The following is a 19,389-nucleotide window of genomic DNA, read 5'->3' as shown; positions in this document are numbered from 1 at the left end:
TCTATCAAACACTCGCTCGCATTTCGAGAGAGAAGAAGAGAAAACGACTCTCGCGTCGTTGCCTGTCGCGTAGGCGGCATCCAGTTCACCCCCCTGTTGTTTGCGGAAGATTTTACGATGTTTGCCGTCTCTACGTGGACCCTTACTGTTATTTATAACAACGACCGTGCTCCCGTCGTGATGCTAACACTCGGCTTAATGAAACGCTAGCGGATGATCTCGCGCGTATTATTCCAACCTTCGTCGCTTCATAAAACAAAGAAAAGAAACTTCTTGGAATCGCAATATTACGTCGCAACATCTATTAATTACGCAATCTAATTCAACTAATTTGTCTCCTCGATAGTAATTTTGTTTGGAGAGAAAATAAAAATCCGTGAAATATTTATGATGAATTAAATCGAATTAACAATCCAACTTGATCGACCCAACTAGCACGCTATTGCGAGATTTATAACGCGGGATTTCTAACATCACGTTGATCGCTTAATATTATACGTAGGGCAAAATAGTAATAAACGCGTTCGCGCTTTTGTGGCTGTAAGTTGCAACCCCCGCGGCGACGCGCGCTCGCGAAATCTCGTTCAAGTATCTCTCCCGCGGATGCGTATAATTCGCGTTTCGACGCACAATTCGAGGAGATATTTGGAATCCGTGCCGGAAGATTCTCTTCCCGCGTTAGTCGGCGATTTCATGAAATATACAGTTATGGGAAGGAAGGCGTATTATAAACTCAAGGGTGGATGCCGAGATCGGTGGAATGAGCGAATCTCTTCCATACCTTGCCTCCCCTTGGAGCTTGACTGCACCGCTGTTACTCGAACTTCATAACGAATACCGTCAGTGAAACTCAAACTTGACGCTTCAGAAGAGAGAGAGAGAGAGAGAGAGAGAGAGAGAGAGAGAGAGAGAGAGAGAGAGAGAGAGAGAGAGAGAGAGACTCCGAGCGAATCGATAAGTCCTATGAACGATATGAGGAATAGCAGGGGACTGGTTTGAAACGATAAATTGTATGCCCAAACAACTATACACTCGGAGAAAGGTAGCATTACTAGCGTGATAACGTTTAGAGACGATTTGTTACTTGTCTAAGTACCAAAGTATAGTGCCAAATCAAGTTTGGATGCGAGGAATACAGGGTATAATATATAGCAACACAAATAAATAATAATTTCTTTTAATAAATAATTGCAAGCAGTGAACGCGAATCATCGAATGAAAAAAATGCTTGATTATATGTCTCTTTTGTTTGCGCTATTTCATCGTAATCCGTATATAAAATCGATAGTGTATTTTTTTACATGTATTTTAAAGTACGTTCTATTGACGCTCGAATGTTTTGGCATTTTCCGATCTGTTATCGTATTGTATCAAGTGGCGTATCGAAATCAATTGAATACACGGCTCGTTGGTGTTCGCGTGTAAAGTACGACAGCTGTAAACAAAGAGAAATCATTAAACTGATTTTATAACGCGAACCACACGCCTCATCGACCGCATTGTGCGCGACGATACCTCTTTTGATACCTCCACCAAGGGAATCATATCGCAACGAGTTACATAGAATTTTCCAAATTGACGCGGATAATTTAACACCGATCGATACCAACTGTCATCTCGTTACATCATGGGAAAATGCATCGTTCCTGTTTATGATGATCGATTTCAAACGCATATCGGCAATGACAGTCGGAAAAACGTTTCGAAACACGCACGAAAAAAGAGATGTAAATGTTAACTTCATAATTAACGACGAGAAAATCGATTTTCCATCTCCTTCTCTTTTCCTCCCAAAAAACAGGATTAACGTGTTATCTTCAAAATAAATTAACTTTACAATTATTAATATTCCAATTTGCGTAGAGATGTAAGCGCTCTATAATTGCCCGTGGGACCTGTTTGCGGTACCCTTTATGACCGATAAAATGGCGTCGACGGGATGTTTTATCGGTTAAATTGAGCACAGCTGGGCGAGTAGAGCGATATCATTGAATCCTGAAATATTAAAATGTAGTGACAGGGGACGTACAATGTTACCTCCCTTGGTAGATATCTAGAGGGTGGAAACGGCAGTGGCGGAAATATAGTAGATATTGAAAATGCCCTTTCCCTCGCCCTTTGCAATTTCCAGTATCTTTTTTGACGAAGGACGCCGAAGGACGGAGAAGGGGAAGGGAATTAGTGCGAAATTAGGCATCTCCGATGCCGAAATCAGGTAGAAAGAAAAGAAAAAATAATATATTTGAACACGTGGCGACAAATGTCACTCTGATGACGGGCAGGGAAATCGTCTCGTGACATTGCTAATGATACAATCACACATATGCATGTGCACGCACGTGCGTGACATCGTTACGCGACGTACGCGCTGGAAGCGCATGAAAATAATTTGCCATTCTCATTTCTCAGCGATAGAGCCATCTGATTGGCTCTGGCTATAATACATTTCTCGGGGCTGATATTAAAAGCATATAATTATACGAAAACATATAATGTGCTCGTCATAAAAACGTTGGCAATCGATAAATTACACGTTGATATTATATATTTGTCGTCCTATATTTTCTCATTGCGTTTGTTAGCTACTTTTCTCTATAAAAAAAGATATTTGATAAAAAAATGTATTAAGAAAAAATTGATTTTAATGATTTAAGAAGAACACATTTAAGGCATTTAAGGCATTATTTTAATTTATTTCTCTTTTGTAATGTATTTAAATTAATTTTTTCAATAAAATTTTACATTACTATCTTTTTATCTGTACAACATTGCATAATGTATAATTAACTTGATTATATCGTTTCTTATTTATTTCTTAAATTATCTTTATTATCATATATGTTTATTATTATATATGTATATTCTTTCCTCGATGTCGCATCATATTTCAAGTGTAAGCTCGTAAAAGACCGGAATTGTTTCCATCTTAACTTTCCCTCAACAAGTAGGTGGGAGTGGTTATCCAATGATAGATACACGATTGTAGATAAATAACCGGTGTTGCGCGCGAGGGGCACTTGTATATTTAATTTCCGACGAGACGAATGAAATCGGTGGCTGCAGCCATTGAAGCGAGAGATCGGGAAGCAGGATGAAAGGAAAAGGGGGGGCAAAAAAAGAAGCGAAGAGGAAAAAGTAAGGAAGCGTGGAAACTTGCACAATCGTTTTCGGGTGCGCCGAATCCGCCCCAGCAACAGTTCGCCCTGGCATCGGTTATTCGTGTGTATATAGGATTCTCTATCTCAATTTATAATACGCCGCATGCGGCGGCGGTAGGACGAAAGTCTCGCCGAGCGGAAAATGGTTTTTCCTGGGAAATGTGACGCGGCGACTACGCTTACAATACTACCCATCAACGATTCGATGATATCGCGAAATTGAAACGCCAGGTCTTAAGTATTGGCCGAACGATGCGACGAAGGGAATCGTCTTTCTTGTGTTGGATTCCCGTTACTTACTGGATTATTATGTTTTTTTTTTCTCTGGGCGTATATGTTACATACGATATAATATACACAAAACAAAATTTTTTTCCAACGAAACTGTCAAATGTAACCAACTTGGATCGAAGCAATTTTTACATATTAGCTGCACCGATAAAATCGAACGAGCGCTGTAAATGCCGTTCGAATTAATCACAAAATGAATATTTATCGGAAACATGACACATACGCACACAGATGAATATGAAATTTTATTCCGCGCAACGCAAAACGCACGAAAGTTTCGCTGAAAAGCAGCACACGCGAAATTTAATTAATGTGGATTTATAAAATACGACCGTTCTCTAATGTTCCATGTACAGTTTCGCCGTTGGAAAATAATTTGCAAGACAATGGAGCGAGTAATTCTCATATGGTATCCAGGTTTCCAGAGCGCGCGCTTTTGTATGTTGATGATGGCGATTACATACACCGGATGCTCCGCAACCGAATTTAGGAATTGAATGAATGCAATTTTATTCGCTGCTTCATGTTGAAGGCGCATTACGTAAACACGCGTTATAAAAACATCTTTACAGCGGAACTCTCGTCCGCTTTTATATTAAAATCCTGGGCATCCTTCTTTTATCCGCGCCGTTAATAACGTTAGGCGCTCCCATTTCACGTCTCGCGGCATGCAAATATTTTTTGTTCCGGAAACTACTTTAAACATATAATAACAATAGAAAACGTGCAACAAAGGCTCGGATAATCACTGACCCGTATATATATTGATCACATGTAAGCGCGGCCGAGCACTCGTATTCATACACGTACTCACATATAAACGCGTTCGCGCTCGCGTGGGGATTTCAGTCTTTCTTGTATTTAATTAAATATCTACTTTGTAGAGCTCGGTAGAGAAAATTTTTAATAGAGATGAAACATTTTTCGCCCTTTTTGCTGCACTTCTCTTGCCGTGAAAAGAGATATCTTGTTGACACGTTGTATGATTTGAGGAGAGAAATCTTCAGTAGGAGATACATCCCTACGAAAAAAGATATCGATGTGCTGTCAACTTTTCTTTCTCACGAGAAATCAAAAATGTAACACTATATCAATGTTACATGACGTTAAAAATCTTCTTCTTGCTAACTTAAAACATATTTATCAATTTAAAAGATGTTTGAATTTATCATGATAAAAATTTAAATCAAAGATTTATTTATAGAAATCAAGCATTTCTTGATCATAACACAATTACAGGCCGTTAATACGAAAAAAAAAGACAAAAAGAGACAAAAAGAACTTGTAACTAGAAGATATATTTTTGAATAATCCAAAGATTGCTGTCATGCACAATCCCTTTGAGATGATTGGCACATTCGTCTTCGCTCCGTCTCATTGGTCGTATATATGTCGATCGGTTTCCAATACGCTCCCCTAATTCCTATATATCTGTGCAGGACGTTGTCACTCATATTTGACGTGTTTCTCAGGACGTATCCCGCGGCATTTGCACGCACGATGTGCACGCAATCACTCGCTGACGCAGGATATGTGCAATATCGCAGTCTGTATGCACCGCTCATAAGATTAGAATATCTATTATATCGATCAAGAAAATTGCTTTTTTTGTTCCTCAAACCTTTGTTATTAGCTGTCTGGGAATCGGCACACTTGGACGTTACAAACGCAAGTTTGATATCATTGAGAGACTACTTTTTTTCTATGCCACTAATTTTGGATATATTAATTTGGAATGAAAATATTTATATAAATAATATATATGTGTATGCGTGTTTTGTATGTATATTTGCTGATATTTTATGATAAACTTTTAAATATCCGTATTTCTGCAGGTTCTTTGAATATGTCTGACTACATCGCGCTACTACTACTGCTCTAGGCGTATATGCTCTTTTTTGTGTTTTCAGCCGCCATAACTGTACGTATATGTTCGCGAACGTTGTAATATCGTCGGCCAGGTGCCGATGCACGATATCCATTCCTGTAATATTCATTTCCTACGGTAAAAGCCCTCTCAGCGACTCTTTCAAGCTCGGATATCGGAAAAAACGAGGCATTTCCGTTGGTAAATGTCACGGAGGTTGGTAGATGGGCAGTGCCCACATATTACCAATCAATTTGCCTCTGTCGATACAGAGGTGGAGAGCTAGCCAGGAGAAAATATCAGGCTAACTGTGCGAGCGAGCGAATACGACGGAATGAAAGAGAGAGTGACAGAAAGAAAGAGAGAGAGGGAGAGAGAGAAATATATGGGACGCTTATGTGCACGAGTACAGAGATGGCCCCTCCATCATATTTAACTGAGATAGCCAATCATCCCTGTCACTAGCGGGTGATAGATTATTTTAATCAAGTTATTTCATCCGAAACCCGATCATTCTCAACGATAGATGCTCGAGGACGTGTAGGTATGCGCAAATGTATACAGAAAAATTGAATTAATCGTTTGGAGGAAGAAAGTCACGGCTCTCTAACTCGAAAATAATCGGTGTGTGAATGTCTATTTGTGAATGTCTGTTTTTTTTTTCAGAAACATAATAGAAACATAATAAATGTCTCGTTTTATCTTGCGTTTTTTTTGCAATTTTTTTTCACAATTATTGTAAACTTTATATATCCTTACTTATATTCATTCTTTTACTCTATCTCTATTTTATTTTAGCATATTTTTGAGAAGGTGAAAAAATATCTTGTAGAGTGCTATATATGACGTATTGAATTGTTGTTGTTATATCTTGGGCTGTGCTGTGTGTGAAAAGTTTATCTCGAACTATCTTACACTTGAGTGATTTTTTTCAATAATTCGCGAACGTCGGCTAAGTATAAATTGCTAATCTCTGTATGTAGTCTTCCACTTTCTTTTTCTTCTCATGCTTCTTCGGTAATCTATTTTTTAACTCCTCCTGATGATCAATTGATCGACGGACGGCTACGTGAGTTTCCAAGTTTTTATCAAGTTTTAAGGAACTTTTGATATCTCTAAGTCCATTTGTATGAATGTCTTTCTTTATTAAAAAAATATTATTTTACTGTTAATATTTACTGTAAAATTTTTCCAGTAATGTTTTATCATAAAGTAAATCAATTGAAATAAAAGGATTAAATTAAAAATTGCAAAAGATATAATTACGAATTAATTATATGGTGATATAATATTAATTTTAATTAATTTAAATACAAATTAATTTTAATATACTAATATTTAAATTTATTGTTTGTACTTTATCAATGTTGATTAATGTGACAAAAATTTTATCAAAGTGTTTTATTATAGTTGAGTAATATTGTTAAAAATAGTGATTTATTGTAATGTATAATATACATTAGTAATAATTTATTATTTCGAATATATTTATGGAGTAAACATTCATATGGGGATTATAAAATATTATATTTACGAAAACTAACATAAAAATGCGAATTTTATGAAATTGACGTTTTATAAATTCTTAAAATTTTAGCTTTTAATATATAATTTAATATATATTTTTAATATATAATTCTATACAATTCTTGATCATTTAAACAGATATAGTCCCAGCCATTAAATGGCAAAAAATTACCACAGCACAAAGATACAGTTTTGTCTTTTAAAGATTAAACTTCAATTATAAAATAAAATAGCGATAAGCAAATGTTAGCATACAAGATGAAAATCTTACAGGCGAAATACGATTCTATCTAGTATATTTCCATATAATTTTACGTACGCATCGACCCTCCGAAAATAATCATTATTGAGTTTGATTCGAGCTTCCATTTATCTTTCAATTTCCAACATTGAATTAAACAACAAAACAGATCCCTTCCGATAGAATATTTCTCATGGATCTTATCATGACGAGATAATAAGAACAATAATTTGATTCTGAGCAGATCGATTTCGGATCTCCCGGTGATTTGTAGGTCGTTTTCACGTTCGTTTTCGCTTTTGATCCCTCCAGCTTGTTACGCAAGTGCGCAAGCTTCTTTTTGAATGAGCACCGATTCTTCTTTTGTGAAGAAGTTTGCGCAGTTTACAGAAAATACGAGTTCTCGGTCCATGGTGGGTCAAGCTTTAATCCACTCTTATTTCCTAGAATCGTTCTCCCGCAGTGCGATCTTTATGACAAAATCGTACCATACGTAAAGACATTAAATGTGCTCCCGTTGCGAAAAAGGAGAGAGAAAGCATCGACATAAAGAATGTCCCGCGAGCCGGACAATATAATATTCCCTGCGGGCTCCTAAGATACCGAGATATACAAGTTGTATTCGTTATTTCTCGACTTGAATGAATTACAGGAAAGCAAGAATTTGCACGAAGGCATTTTATAACAGGAATAACGGAAGCAAATAAGGAAAAATGAGGAAATAAAATTGAAATTGATACAAATGTCCCTATACGAAACTGACTTTCTCAAAGCAGATTTTATAGTCTGCTTTCTATTATATCGCTTTTCAACGCGTGTCGATGCGTCACGTTAAATTGCGAACTCTCAAGGTTGCAAGACACAAGGAAACAAAAAAGTCTGTTATCCTTGAGAATGAAAATAATCGTACGGCACGCTTGCGCAAGCTTTGTGGTGTTATAAAGAATCGACTAACAATACAACCGCAAGCATGACGTTGACTATTAAAATAGTCACAGCTCAGGGACAGCATCGACAAGCTGTTATAATGGACAAGCGTCGGCTTGATGCGTAAAATATCACTTCGTTCAGAGCCACCTGGGAGGCAGATTATAGTTACTTCCGTTTCGTGCAGTGTCCTTTTAAGCGCTCGCCGAAACGGCGCGGCAGCAACGGTAATTAATTAGTAATTATATCAGCGGCTGTCCCGGAAAAAGCTAGTCCGCCTGCGCGAAATGGTTGCCGTGCGTTCTCCCGACGAAACTCTCCCCGATAACTTTGCTTTTTGACCTAACTCCAATTTCCGTTAATTATGCCGTGGCTGCTTATTTTTTCCTTCTCTCTTTATCCCGTTCTCTCACCTTGTCTCTAACTTTCTTTCCTCGATTTTTTTTCTTCATTCCTTCTCTCAGTCCTCCAGGTAAAGGTCGGCGATACCTCCCACGCGTCTCTATAATATCGCTAAATAAATGTTACATTGAAAATTGAGGTCGAAAATAGGAAAAAAATTTGGACTCGGGTAAATAAGCATGTGCACTTGCTCTTGGACTGTACCGCGTAGAAAAGTTTGACAATTAAAAAAGCTTCTTATCATTTAAAAGAGCAGTGCTTAGTGTGTAATAGCAAATAGATTATTTTATCATTTTATAAAAAACATAGTTTTAAATAAATATTTTCAAGCCGATTTATTAATTAAATCTTTCTTGAAAAATAATAATAGATGCATAACATATAATCTTACTGTTAGATCTAATTATCATTAACAAAGAGAGGGAAATTCTTTGAAAGCGCAGAATAGAGCTCGTAGACATTATATTAATGTAACTGAAGACGTAATCGCGATTGGAAACAACGCAGTCATGCGATATACCTGCTATTAGACACCTATGGGGATACTCGATACGCGTTGCAGTTCTCCGCACGTAATCTATGGGAGCGGGTTGGAAATTAAGAGCCGCGATAATGGCCGAACATGTCCAGAACCAATCTGGTATCCGATAACGGGAGGAACGCGGGAGATTCTCCCGTCCACATGGCCGCATTAATACAAAACGTCAATGTCTCCTTCTCTCTCGAATATTAATAAATCCCATCTGCTGTCGTTTCCATCGACTCCGTTTTCGCAACTTCGAGACACAGTCGCGGGAGGAAGTCGGTATCTTCTTATAGCGAATTCGCAAGATTCCCCGTCTTTCCTGGTGCCCCGCCTCCGCACCCTTTCCGTCTACCCTCCGTCGATTCCCCGCTCATCTGGGATTCCGAAACACTTGGACTTATTAAATGCAAAATGCTTCCGGCAAACAATGCTTAATCGCGACGTCGCTCCTCGTTGTAATCCTCGTTCCTACAGATGCAGACGTGGAGAAAGAGGGAGAGAGAAAAAGAGAAAGAGAGGGGAGAGGGAGGGAAGTCCAAGAAGGATGAACGATCGCGCGACGAGGAAGGAGAATCAGTTTCTCTCTCGCTCGCTCATGTTTTCACGATAATTCGATTTCTCTAAGGAGATTCTCCATTTTTACAACTTCGTTTGAGCTCGCGGCGAACTCCGTTGCCAGGGGAATCCGAAATATTCGCGGAATCTCGGATTTACGCTCGCGGCCCATGAAGAATCAGGCGGTAAAGACGTCCATCCGGAGGAGAAAGATTCTTTCGCAGTGACGAAGCAACATCCCAATGATCGTTTACCAACGAATCTCTATTTTGATTATTCAAAAGTCTGAAAAAAATGGCGTTTTCCTTCTGCTATCGAATCGTATGGCACAGAAAATATTTGAAGAAAATGTTATTTTATAATTATATTTTTCTGTGCTCTATTTTTCTCAGACATTGTATTTTGGGATTTGCAGCGAAAGATTTCCCATTACGTTCGATACGAAGCTCATATTTTATAATTGTATATAATCTACAGATAAATACAGCCAGTTGCAATCAATTTACGGTTCGGATCATCGTGAAATAGAGAACAGGTTGTACGGCTATCTTTCCATCGATGTAACCCTAGTATTTTCTTTTTTCGATTCGAAGAGAAACACGGACTTTACAGTTTGCGCAATCGCCACGTTTCGTGGAGAAAATAATCCTGCGGGTCTCGACATTTTGTGCGGTTCGTTTCCAAGAGAATGGAAGAAATGGAAAGAAACACCAGTTACAATTGTTTCATTACGTTCCTCTCTTAGCCGGGTTGTTGAAGAACGGTAACCCTGACGCGTACAAGCCCGCCGGCTGAAAAATATCGCAGCACACGATGTTTTGTACGAATTGTTTTGCGTTTCCGGCGCGCACAGTTTCAGATCCTCAGATTAAAATCTGAAAACTTGTCGACCGGGCGAGTATATCGCCCGCAGGCAGCGGTTCAACCCCTTCTTTCTAACTGTTCCTCCCGTTTCAGGCTGCACGTTCCCGGAGGAATGGTACGGCCGGTGGTTCCAGTCTGGGAACACGGATCTGGTGACCGTCAACGGCTCCGAAATCACCAGCAAGGGCATCTGCATAGAGAAAAATGGCGACAAGTTTCTCGTTCACGACGTGTGAGTATCCCTCGTTTGAATTGCAAGTGAAGTTTGACCGATCGAACGATATGAAACGATAGTATAGTATTCTATCCTTTTACCTCCCATCGTATCTCCCTCCCATTTCTCCTCCACCTTACGAATCAACGCCCGGTGCTCCGGTCGCTCCCGCGCGCGCTCCCTTCTTTCCAGCTTTTATTAATTAACTGCCCTCCGACAAAGCGCTCGAGGCGACGTGCCAGCCGAGAGATAGATAGAGATAGAGATAGATAGGTAGATAGATAGAGAGGGAGAGAGAGAGCACTCACCGTATAAAACGTTTCTCCTGAAATTCCATCCGTGAAACCGGAGCAGGGGTGGCTTTGAGATCGAAGAGAACGAGCGATCCGGCAGCGCACGCGTGCTCTCGTATATCGATATATGTTACCTTTACAAGTCCACTGGCGCATTTGCCGCACGTGTGTAGTGATGGGATTTACGACAAATGCGTAGTCGACGAATGTACACGAACACGTATGACTAAATGTTAAATAGAAACCGCTCGCGAACGAGCCCCGGGGCGAACCGGCCTCGGTTTTCCATCCCATGGTCTACCGCGCGAAAAAGCACTGCTTTTCAGTTCGTTATAAAAGCCACGTGTAATTTATAATTACGATCGCTATAGCGCGCTAACTATCGCGTGCGGTAGTTACTTCCACAGTTCCTCTCAGAGACTTTATACGGCTTATTTCGTGAAAAGTCGTTCGTAAGACATAAAATGACATTTTATATCACATTGTACAGTATTACATTTTATATGTTACTTTATGAAATATTCAACTAGAGGTTAATAATCTGAGAAATCGAATCGCATGAAATATAATTATCAGGTCCCTTATTAACATTAGAAAGGTAAAATTTAATTAAAAGAGAAGAGAAATATGAATTTTTTCTTGTAGCCTTGATATAAAATTAACGTATGAATTATTCAAATATTTTTCGACATTTTCGAAAAAACCTTTCAGTTGTATATAACGAGATTATATCTCATATCGCCATGTTTCTCCGACGCGAATCAACAGTGTTGGAAAATAATTGAAACGACGAGTCCTCCGGTCACGTTATGGAAAAGAAAACATTTTTCATTGTCCCGATCGTGTGCTTTTCCGTAACCAGAATTTTCCCTATATTTCTATTTGCACATTTTCTGCAAAATTCGCACGTCGCATGTACGTTTATATATATATATACATATATATGTATATGTACAGATCTACATGTTATATTTCGAGATAGACCGTACCATCTGTCTGTATACTTTCGCCGTAGTTTCTAGTCAAACACGATCTTTTATCCCGCGTTAGAATTACAGAAACGATATCGCGGCCGATCGAATGAGAGTAAAGTTCCGGGGTGAATCGTTCGCGACTGAGAAGCACTCGGAATCGGTTCGTTCTCGCTCGGAGCGAGAGTTGCTTTGTTGCAGTTCGACGCGGAGAACCCAATTAATTTTGTTTGATCGGCACTTTTTCCAATTTTGCTGCCGTTTATCGCCTCCCAATCCCTTCCTGTATATCTTTCTCATCGAAGGTAAAGTTAAAGTGTGGTCCACTTCGATCGGATAATATGCGCGATATATATATATATATATATATATATATATATATATATATAATATATACGAAGTGTCCTGCGATAGAATGTTCATAGTTCAGAGTTAAACTTTCAGTCGATAATTAAGGTAATTTTCCAACTAATCCAGTGTAGTTTCGATTTATGGATATTCTATCGCAGGCTATCCTGTATATCGGATGTCGTATAGTAACGCGAGCACTTGTGTCGATCGTTCGGCTTGATTGAACGTACGGCTATAATCGTAACATTAGCGGACAGAGAAGCTGTTTTTCGCGATCGTTATTAGCTCTCCTGGGAAGATGAATGTATGAACGAAGGAAAATAGACGATGGAATGTTGATAGAATCGCGAGAACAATTTATTTCTTCTCGTTGATATCACGCGCGTATGATGCAATTCAAAATTCGATATAAATATCCTTATCAATGGTGCAATGTTATTTATTCGCAATCCGCGTTTTGCCTTTTATTTCTACAAAACTCACGGATATGCGATCCTTGAATTGGGTCGAGTAGGGATTTCGTCGGATGGACAAAGCGATTTTACATCATACAAATTTTTTTCTACAATATAACAAACGTTTTAGTTTGCGGATTAATTCGGGCGATATATATTCGCGATTCTTGTTATTGAATATGTATCGATTATATAAATATTATAAAAAAGATTATACTGATAGCCGTCAATTTATTAGCAGATTATTTATTAATATAATGCAATATTATGTGTAATGCAATATATATATGTAGAATTGTAGAGAATCAATATTTACATTTTCAAATGAATTTAGTTAAAAATTTGTATTTTATACTTTAAGCTTTGGAGTTTCGCAATTTGAGAACAAGTCTCAACAGTAAATCACTATGGGACATGGGGACATAAGGTAGACGTTGAATTGAGAGTAATTCTCAAACGGTATCCATTTGAAAGTGCAACCCCTTGGGAGCAACTTCTGAAAGCAAAACTCTCGCGAGTAATAGATAGGAAACATAAACTAAATAAGTCTTAATAGCAACATTTTTACGAGACTCTTTCCATTCATACAATATCTAACTTCATAAATTTTTCTTTGTCGAATATAAAATTTGTTTTCATTAATTTTTTTTAATTAAATAAAATGCCAAGTTTCTTGGAAGATGGATTAATCATACGCATTGCTATAATTAAGATTCTTTTCACTTGTGCAACAAAAACAATTTTTATTAAATAGATTCTACTTAATCGTAATTAATTATCGCGATTTCGTGGAAACAGAATTAATCGAGAAACGTTCGGAACTTTGTTTAAATAACAGCGTGAAAGAGAAGACAGACATTTCCAACGATCGTATTGATCTTAGCGATGCACTATTTATTAAATGATGCCAGTGACAAGTTCATTGTTTATTCACATCCGCTCTTTGCTGGAAGCAGCCATGATTTTCTTAGCAAGCGTTATATACAAGTGGTGGCATACGTGGATAGATAGACGAACGAGCGGAGACAAAATGATCGCGGGAATGGAGGTAGGATGAGAGGAAGAAAAGGACAACGCAGATGGAGCGGCGGGTGACGTGGAAGCCGAGTAGAGTTGAGAGCTAAGTTTTAATTAATGTAATGCAGAGTAGCGCGTGATTAGCTTCCCAATCAGCAAGCTCCTCCTGCCACTACTGCGGCTTTGGCTGGAGAAGGACGAATAACGGAAAAAGAGACAGAGATAGAATTTGTGACAAGAAGATACGACAAGAAGCACGGAAATGGAGAATGAAAATAATTGTGAAAAATTTGAATAAATCATTCGCGAAATGTTATCAAATTTTTATGCGCGAGAGAAAATTTTTTTCTCTTTAAATATATGTATGGTTATAAAATTATCACCTAGTGTAATATTTTTATTGTTAAAAAAAACTACGGAAAAGAAACATGACTAGGAAGGAAAAGTGAATTTTTAATCAAAAATACACAATTGTTCAATGCAGATTACGATGCGTCAATTTGCGCGAACGTTAAAGCTAAATTGTTGGCTTAATATACATCTAATTATGCATAACGTTCTACATTAATGGATAATAGGTATAGGTGTAAGCGTCATAGTTTGTTTGTTGTTGGTAACATGGATGTTATCAAACTAGCAGTAACTTGTTTATCTTAAGATAACTAATCTAGCGAATTTCGAATACCTAGCTGAAAGTAATTACGAGAAAATTTCCGCGAGAACGAACATTTAAATGCAAAAAAAACATTATATATTTATTTATTAAAATGCAATCGCGAAGATACGTTTACTGCGCGCATTATATATTCCATCAATCGTTACTTCATAATGAACAATCGGTGAGTAAACATTTTACAACACGAGTTCGATATATACGGCATGTCAATTAATTGATTTACGGGCAACGATATTTATGAAGCGTGATACACTATCCCACGGTTTTCCCGTTAATACTTTTGTTCGATTCGACCGATCGTGTTATTTCTCACCGTGACAGGTATCGTCGTGATATTCGTCGACCCGATAATAGTTTCGATCGGGAACAGACTGTACGATACATTGCGCTCGACCGTCAATTAACGGTAACCGATAATCCAAAATAATGACAGGCGATTGCAGTTTGCGCCGCGCGATAACTGTTTGTCGATTTAAAAAGCGTAGAGAGGATCTGCAATTTGTTTTTATATTGCATACAATTAAACTCATCTTGTGACAGCAGTATCGTTATTGCATCAATGAATATAAACATGGGGTGAAGAATAAAAAAAGGAGTGGTACAGAATTAAATTATAAAAAATAAATTTTCAAAGAAAACAAAAGAAAAATTCGGAAATTATCAGAAAAATAAATTAGAATATTAGAAAAATAAATTAGAATATTAGCTTACTATGCAATATATCGAATTATATTTGCGATATTTACAAAATGTGGGCAGTAGTTGAGCAAATATTTAAAAAAAAAATAAATAAAATTATTATAATTCAATTTTATAATTATCGCATATAATTTCAAACGTTTCTCTCAATTTATCAAGGAGACTTTATGCTCCAGCAAGATTATTGTAGTTATATTAATTGATGTTATAAGTGCTGTGGGGAAAATCTAGCAATTACATAATTAATTTTCCCACAACACTAGATGCGAAATGGGTTTATTCATGTTAGTTCGATAATAAAATTGGTAGTCGACTGTCATTAATCCTTCTTAAGCGATAAAGTAACCGACACGTTGTAATAATGGAGTATTAGGTCTCATTATTGTAGGATAATTGGAAAATGGTGAAATGGCGTGGAAGATGTAGGTTACAGAGGTTACATATAAATGACGTGGACGAGTACAAGATAATTGAATTGTGCGTCGGTGTGAATTGAAGCCCGAAATTTATTAACGAAAGTTTATTAATTCATCATCATACACGGTTTTTAATATAACCAGAATCTGTCTAAACCAACCACTATACTCATGTGGTAAAAGATAAATTAAAAATTGCACGAGACACGACGATAAAACCATAATTAGGCAAAGAATCATTTATTATTACGTTAACGATTCGACAATGCGAATTCGAATCCAAGCTAATTGATACCTATTAAATTCACTGTGATTGAGATTCTCCGGAGAGTTTGATCTTCTCACAGTACGATATATTGTATCAATTACCTCACAGAATCGTTAACGAGACGTTGTGATGATAAGGTAGCGATATTACGTTACACTTAACCACGCTTCGGTATCGTAGCATCGCCGTCTATCAGAATAGGATCATCTAGTTAGGGAGGATACAGCTCCCTCCTCATAGACTTGACGATCTCGCAATGATTAGACCGCACATACGCGAATCCCATTCTAATTGGCATAACAATTAACGAAGCATATACACAGTAAAAAATAAAATGTTAATTATAATATTTTTCCCAGAAGTCCACTCTAAATTATAAGTTAAAATAACTCATTCATCGTATGTTAATTATTGACAAACTAAAAATGTTAAATAATTGACACCATACTTTACATTTATGTTTGTGACTTTAAATGTAATGTAAAAATAACATACAAATTAATTAAAAATTACGTGAAAAAATAATTACAATAACTCGTAAGAAATGTTGAGGGCATTAACATATAATAATAATTATTTTAACTTAAATTATTTGTAATAGATTTGATTTTAGTAAATTTGATTATTTTTGTATGTTAAAATTTAAGATTATTTGAAGATTCATTTTAACTTTTCTTAGAATGTTAAACTGACTTTGAGACATGTTGATTGTTTAAAATGATTATGTTAAAAATACTCAAAATAATATTCCATTTCTAAGAGACATGTACAAAGTGTTAAGTTATAAAGTTGACATAAATGTAATATATGAAAACGTTATAAAAATAATAGCCTATGGGGGTTGTATGTTAATTTTACATTAATACTAATCAAAACGTGGTAACACAAGAAAATTTTAACACATGGACGCACAATTTTTTACTGCGTAGATATTCGTAACAATAATCAATTACTCGTAAGTCTACTAGTACTAGATTATCTCTTATTACTTGTTTTCCGCAAAGTAACGAATATCGAAAAAAGGGGTAACAAAAACCTTGTTTGAACATTCGAAAAAGCCATGCTTCAACGAATTAACGTATGTCCGCAGCCAGGACATACCGGAAGCCGTGGTTATACGCTTTCGCACTATCGTTGGAGGGGAAACGTGGAAGAGAAAGTATCCGCGCGATTCCACGTGCCGACCGGCGTCATATCCGGTCGCGCGTGGCTGGCAAAAAAAGGGGACAGACAAACACGGGTGTTCGAACTCCGAGCTGGAGAGGAGGAGTCGGGAAAAAAAGTTATATTGCCTCTGCGTCCGGAGTGACGAGCCAAACGCGTCGCCGGCATATGAATAATATCGCGCCGCAACATATAGCGGCGTTTCCGCCACGTCACGCGGCCTTTCCGACCGTCTCGACGGAGTATTCGCTGATTGGATTCAAATTGGAAAGGGTAGTTTATGTCTCCGCGTCGCTATGCATATTCCGTCCGAATTATGTTTTCCCGGATGCGCGACATGGAAGAAAATCGAACGCGAGTAGATCGAAAGAAGGGGATTAGCGTAAATCGAGCTTATGCGAACATTTTTGGATCCCAATTCCGAGCACCGAAGAATAAATAACAAGCATCGGTGGAAAATCCGATCGGCGAAAGAGATGTATTTGTTGTGGAGCGGTAAGTTAAGCGAATGAAACGGAAGCTGAAGACGGAGCATCGACGAGGTCTCAGACAAACGAGCGTCCGATATTCCATTTACTATAGAAATGTAGAATGTAGAACGAAAAGGAATTACCTTTCAGGTCGCGCTGAGACAGCGCGATAGAGGGAGAGAGAGAGAGAGAGCGCGCAGATAACGAAAAAAGAAGTAAAGAAAATACATGAAAAGAAGAAGGGAAAACAGAGTGGATAGAGACGTCGAATGGAGTCTTTCTGTCCTCGACTATAGTTCTCCATTTTCTCCATCCGACTATCGCTCTCTGTTTCTACGCGGGACGGTTCTTATCCCATCTTCCTCGCGATTGTCTATAACTCGATGGTTTCTTGCACCGCGACACCCGCAATAAATAGCTTCTCCTCTCTCTCTCCTTGTTTCTCATCGTTCCGTTCTCGTTCTCTCCTTTGTGACGCCCGCGACGGAAATGCGAGGTTCTCGTCGTCCTCGAAACCGCCAGCCACCATTCGGCGTGTTTGGCTGTGCATTTTGAAACTTTCAAGACGGATGCAGGTAAACGGACCAAGTTTCGAGTTTACTCGGATGGGCGACGTTGGCGCGTCACTTTACTAATTGCGTTCAGGATTTACGGGACCCGAGGGCGCGCGAGAGGATTTTGCTACGGGATCGCGCCGATGCATTATCCCGTCTCTCCCCCCGAATCGACTCGCTCCTCTCTCCCGAGAAAAGGACGGCGCGGCGAGATAAGAATGTTTATTACGAAAGTGCAAGCCCGTCGTGATGCGGAATTTGTAGTTCTGCATTTCGAGTTCCAGATTTTCTAGAAATACCTCGAGAATTTTAACACGTCGCGCCCCGTGTTGTGGTTTCAATTGCATTTGTTCCGAATTCGTTCGATACATTTCTCTGACCCCACCTTCAGTCGAGATGTGAAGAATACGGAAGAATTTTTGCAAATTGCTCAGTGTGTATTTCATAAATCGCAAAATATACCATAGGCTATTTCGCATGAACGAAAAGTGGAATTCACCACCGTGGGACTTTTGGGGGGATGCCGCGTTTTCGTGAGCAGAACATAAGAGGAGAAACATGGACGGCTGGCGTTGAAAGTTTCAGTCACGGTTTGCGATCTTAATTTCTTGTCCGCTCTTGTTTTCCACCGGTGTGTTTTTTTTTCTTCATTTTCGACTCGTGGAAGCACCGTTTGCGATATCGGTTTTCGGTCCCCCTCCATAAGCCCAGAACCCTTCCTTCTTCCATTCTCCTCGTAAATTTTCATCCGACTTGAGAGACCGGTAGCGAAGTGAAAATTGTTCAGATTCAATGACCTTAAACTCGATGGGACGATGCGAGTAGAGTAGAGGATTTTCCCAGGTTTCGTCTAGGAAATCCTCTGCAGCATCGAATATCGCCACTGATACTCGGACTCGAGGTAACGCACGGGATATTTTGCAAAATTCCGAGAATGCTCGGAAAGCAAGTAACATTTGAAAGCAACGATCTGTAAATCGCTGCCATATGCATTTCAGCGAGCTTCCAATGCAATAATCAGAATTGCAAAGATGTACAATTTTTAGCGAGCATTCGATGTCCACGAGGACATCGATTTTGTCGGAATTTTATTCTTTCATGTATTAATATACAAATGTACGATACATGCGATATATTTGTTTACTTCTTATTTACATTTTGACAATAATAATAATATAAAGTTAGAAATTAAAAATCTAGCAGCAACAAATGCATTCTTCTACCAATTTTAAGTGCAACAGATGACTTTAATCTCCTTCTCTTGGATTCGTTTCGCTTGGCTCGTTTTTCCCTCGCGAAAAACAACAATTTAAAATTTAACGAAGTATAATACGATGTTATTCGCGATTCGAGAAACCGACAATGAATAATATTTATAAGAACTCGCTAGAACCGGATGGACAAGCAACAATGATGATCCTTTCCTATTTCTATCTTTCTCTCTCTCTCTCTCTCTCAAATACGACGACAAAGTCCCTCGCAA

At 38.2% G+C, this 19,389-nt stretch overlaps 1 protein-coding gene across 2 annotated transcripts in view; it reads left to right on the top strand.

Annotated features, from left to right (window-relative positions):
* Positions 1–19,389, top strand: part of LOC105256742 — a 234,967-nt gene that overhangs the window by 159,592 nt on the left and 55,986 nt on the right. For both annotated transcript variants that reach the window (XM_020029248.2, XM_020029247.2), the window contains one exon: positions 10,452–10,590. In XM_020029248.2, coding sequence (XP_019884807.1) covers positions 10,452–10,590 — 139 coding nt within the window. The remainder of the gene's footprint in view (positions 1–10,451; positions 10,591–19,389) is intronic.

The sequence above is a fragment of the Camponotus floridanus genome, unplaced genomic scaffold (assembly GCF_003227725.1).
Source record: "Camponotus floridanus strain SB8 unplaced genomic scaffold, Cflo_v7.5 scaffold45, whole genome shotgun sequence".
NCBI lineage: Eukaryota > Metazoa > Arthropoda > Insecta > Hymenoptera > Formicidae > Camponotus > Camponotus floridanus.
Note: the sequence above shows the minus strand (reverse complement) of the source record. Positions and strands in the feature narration are given on the sequence as shown.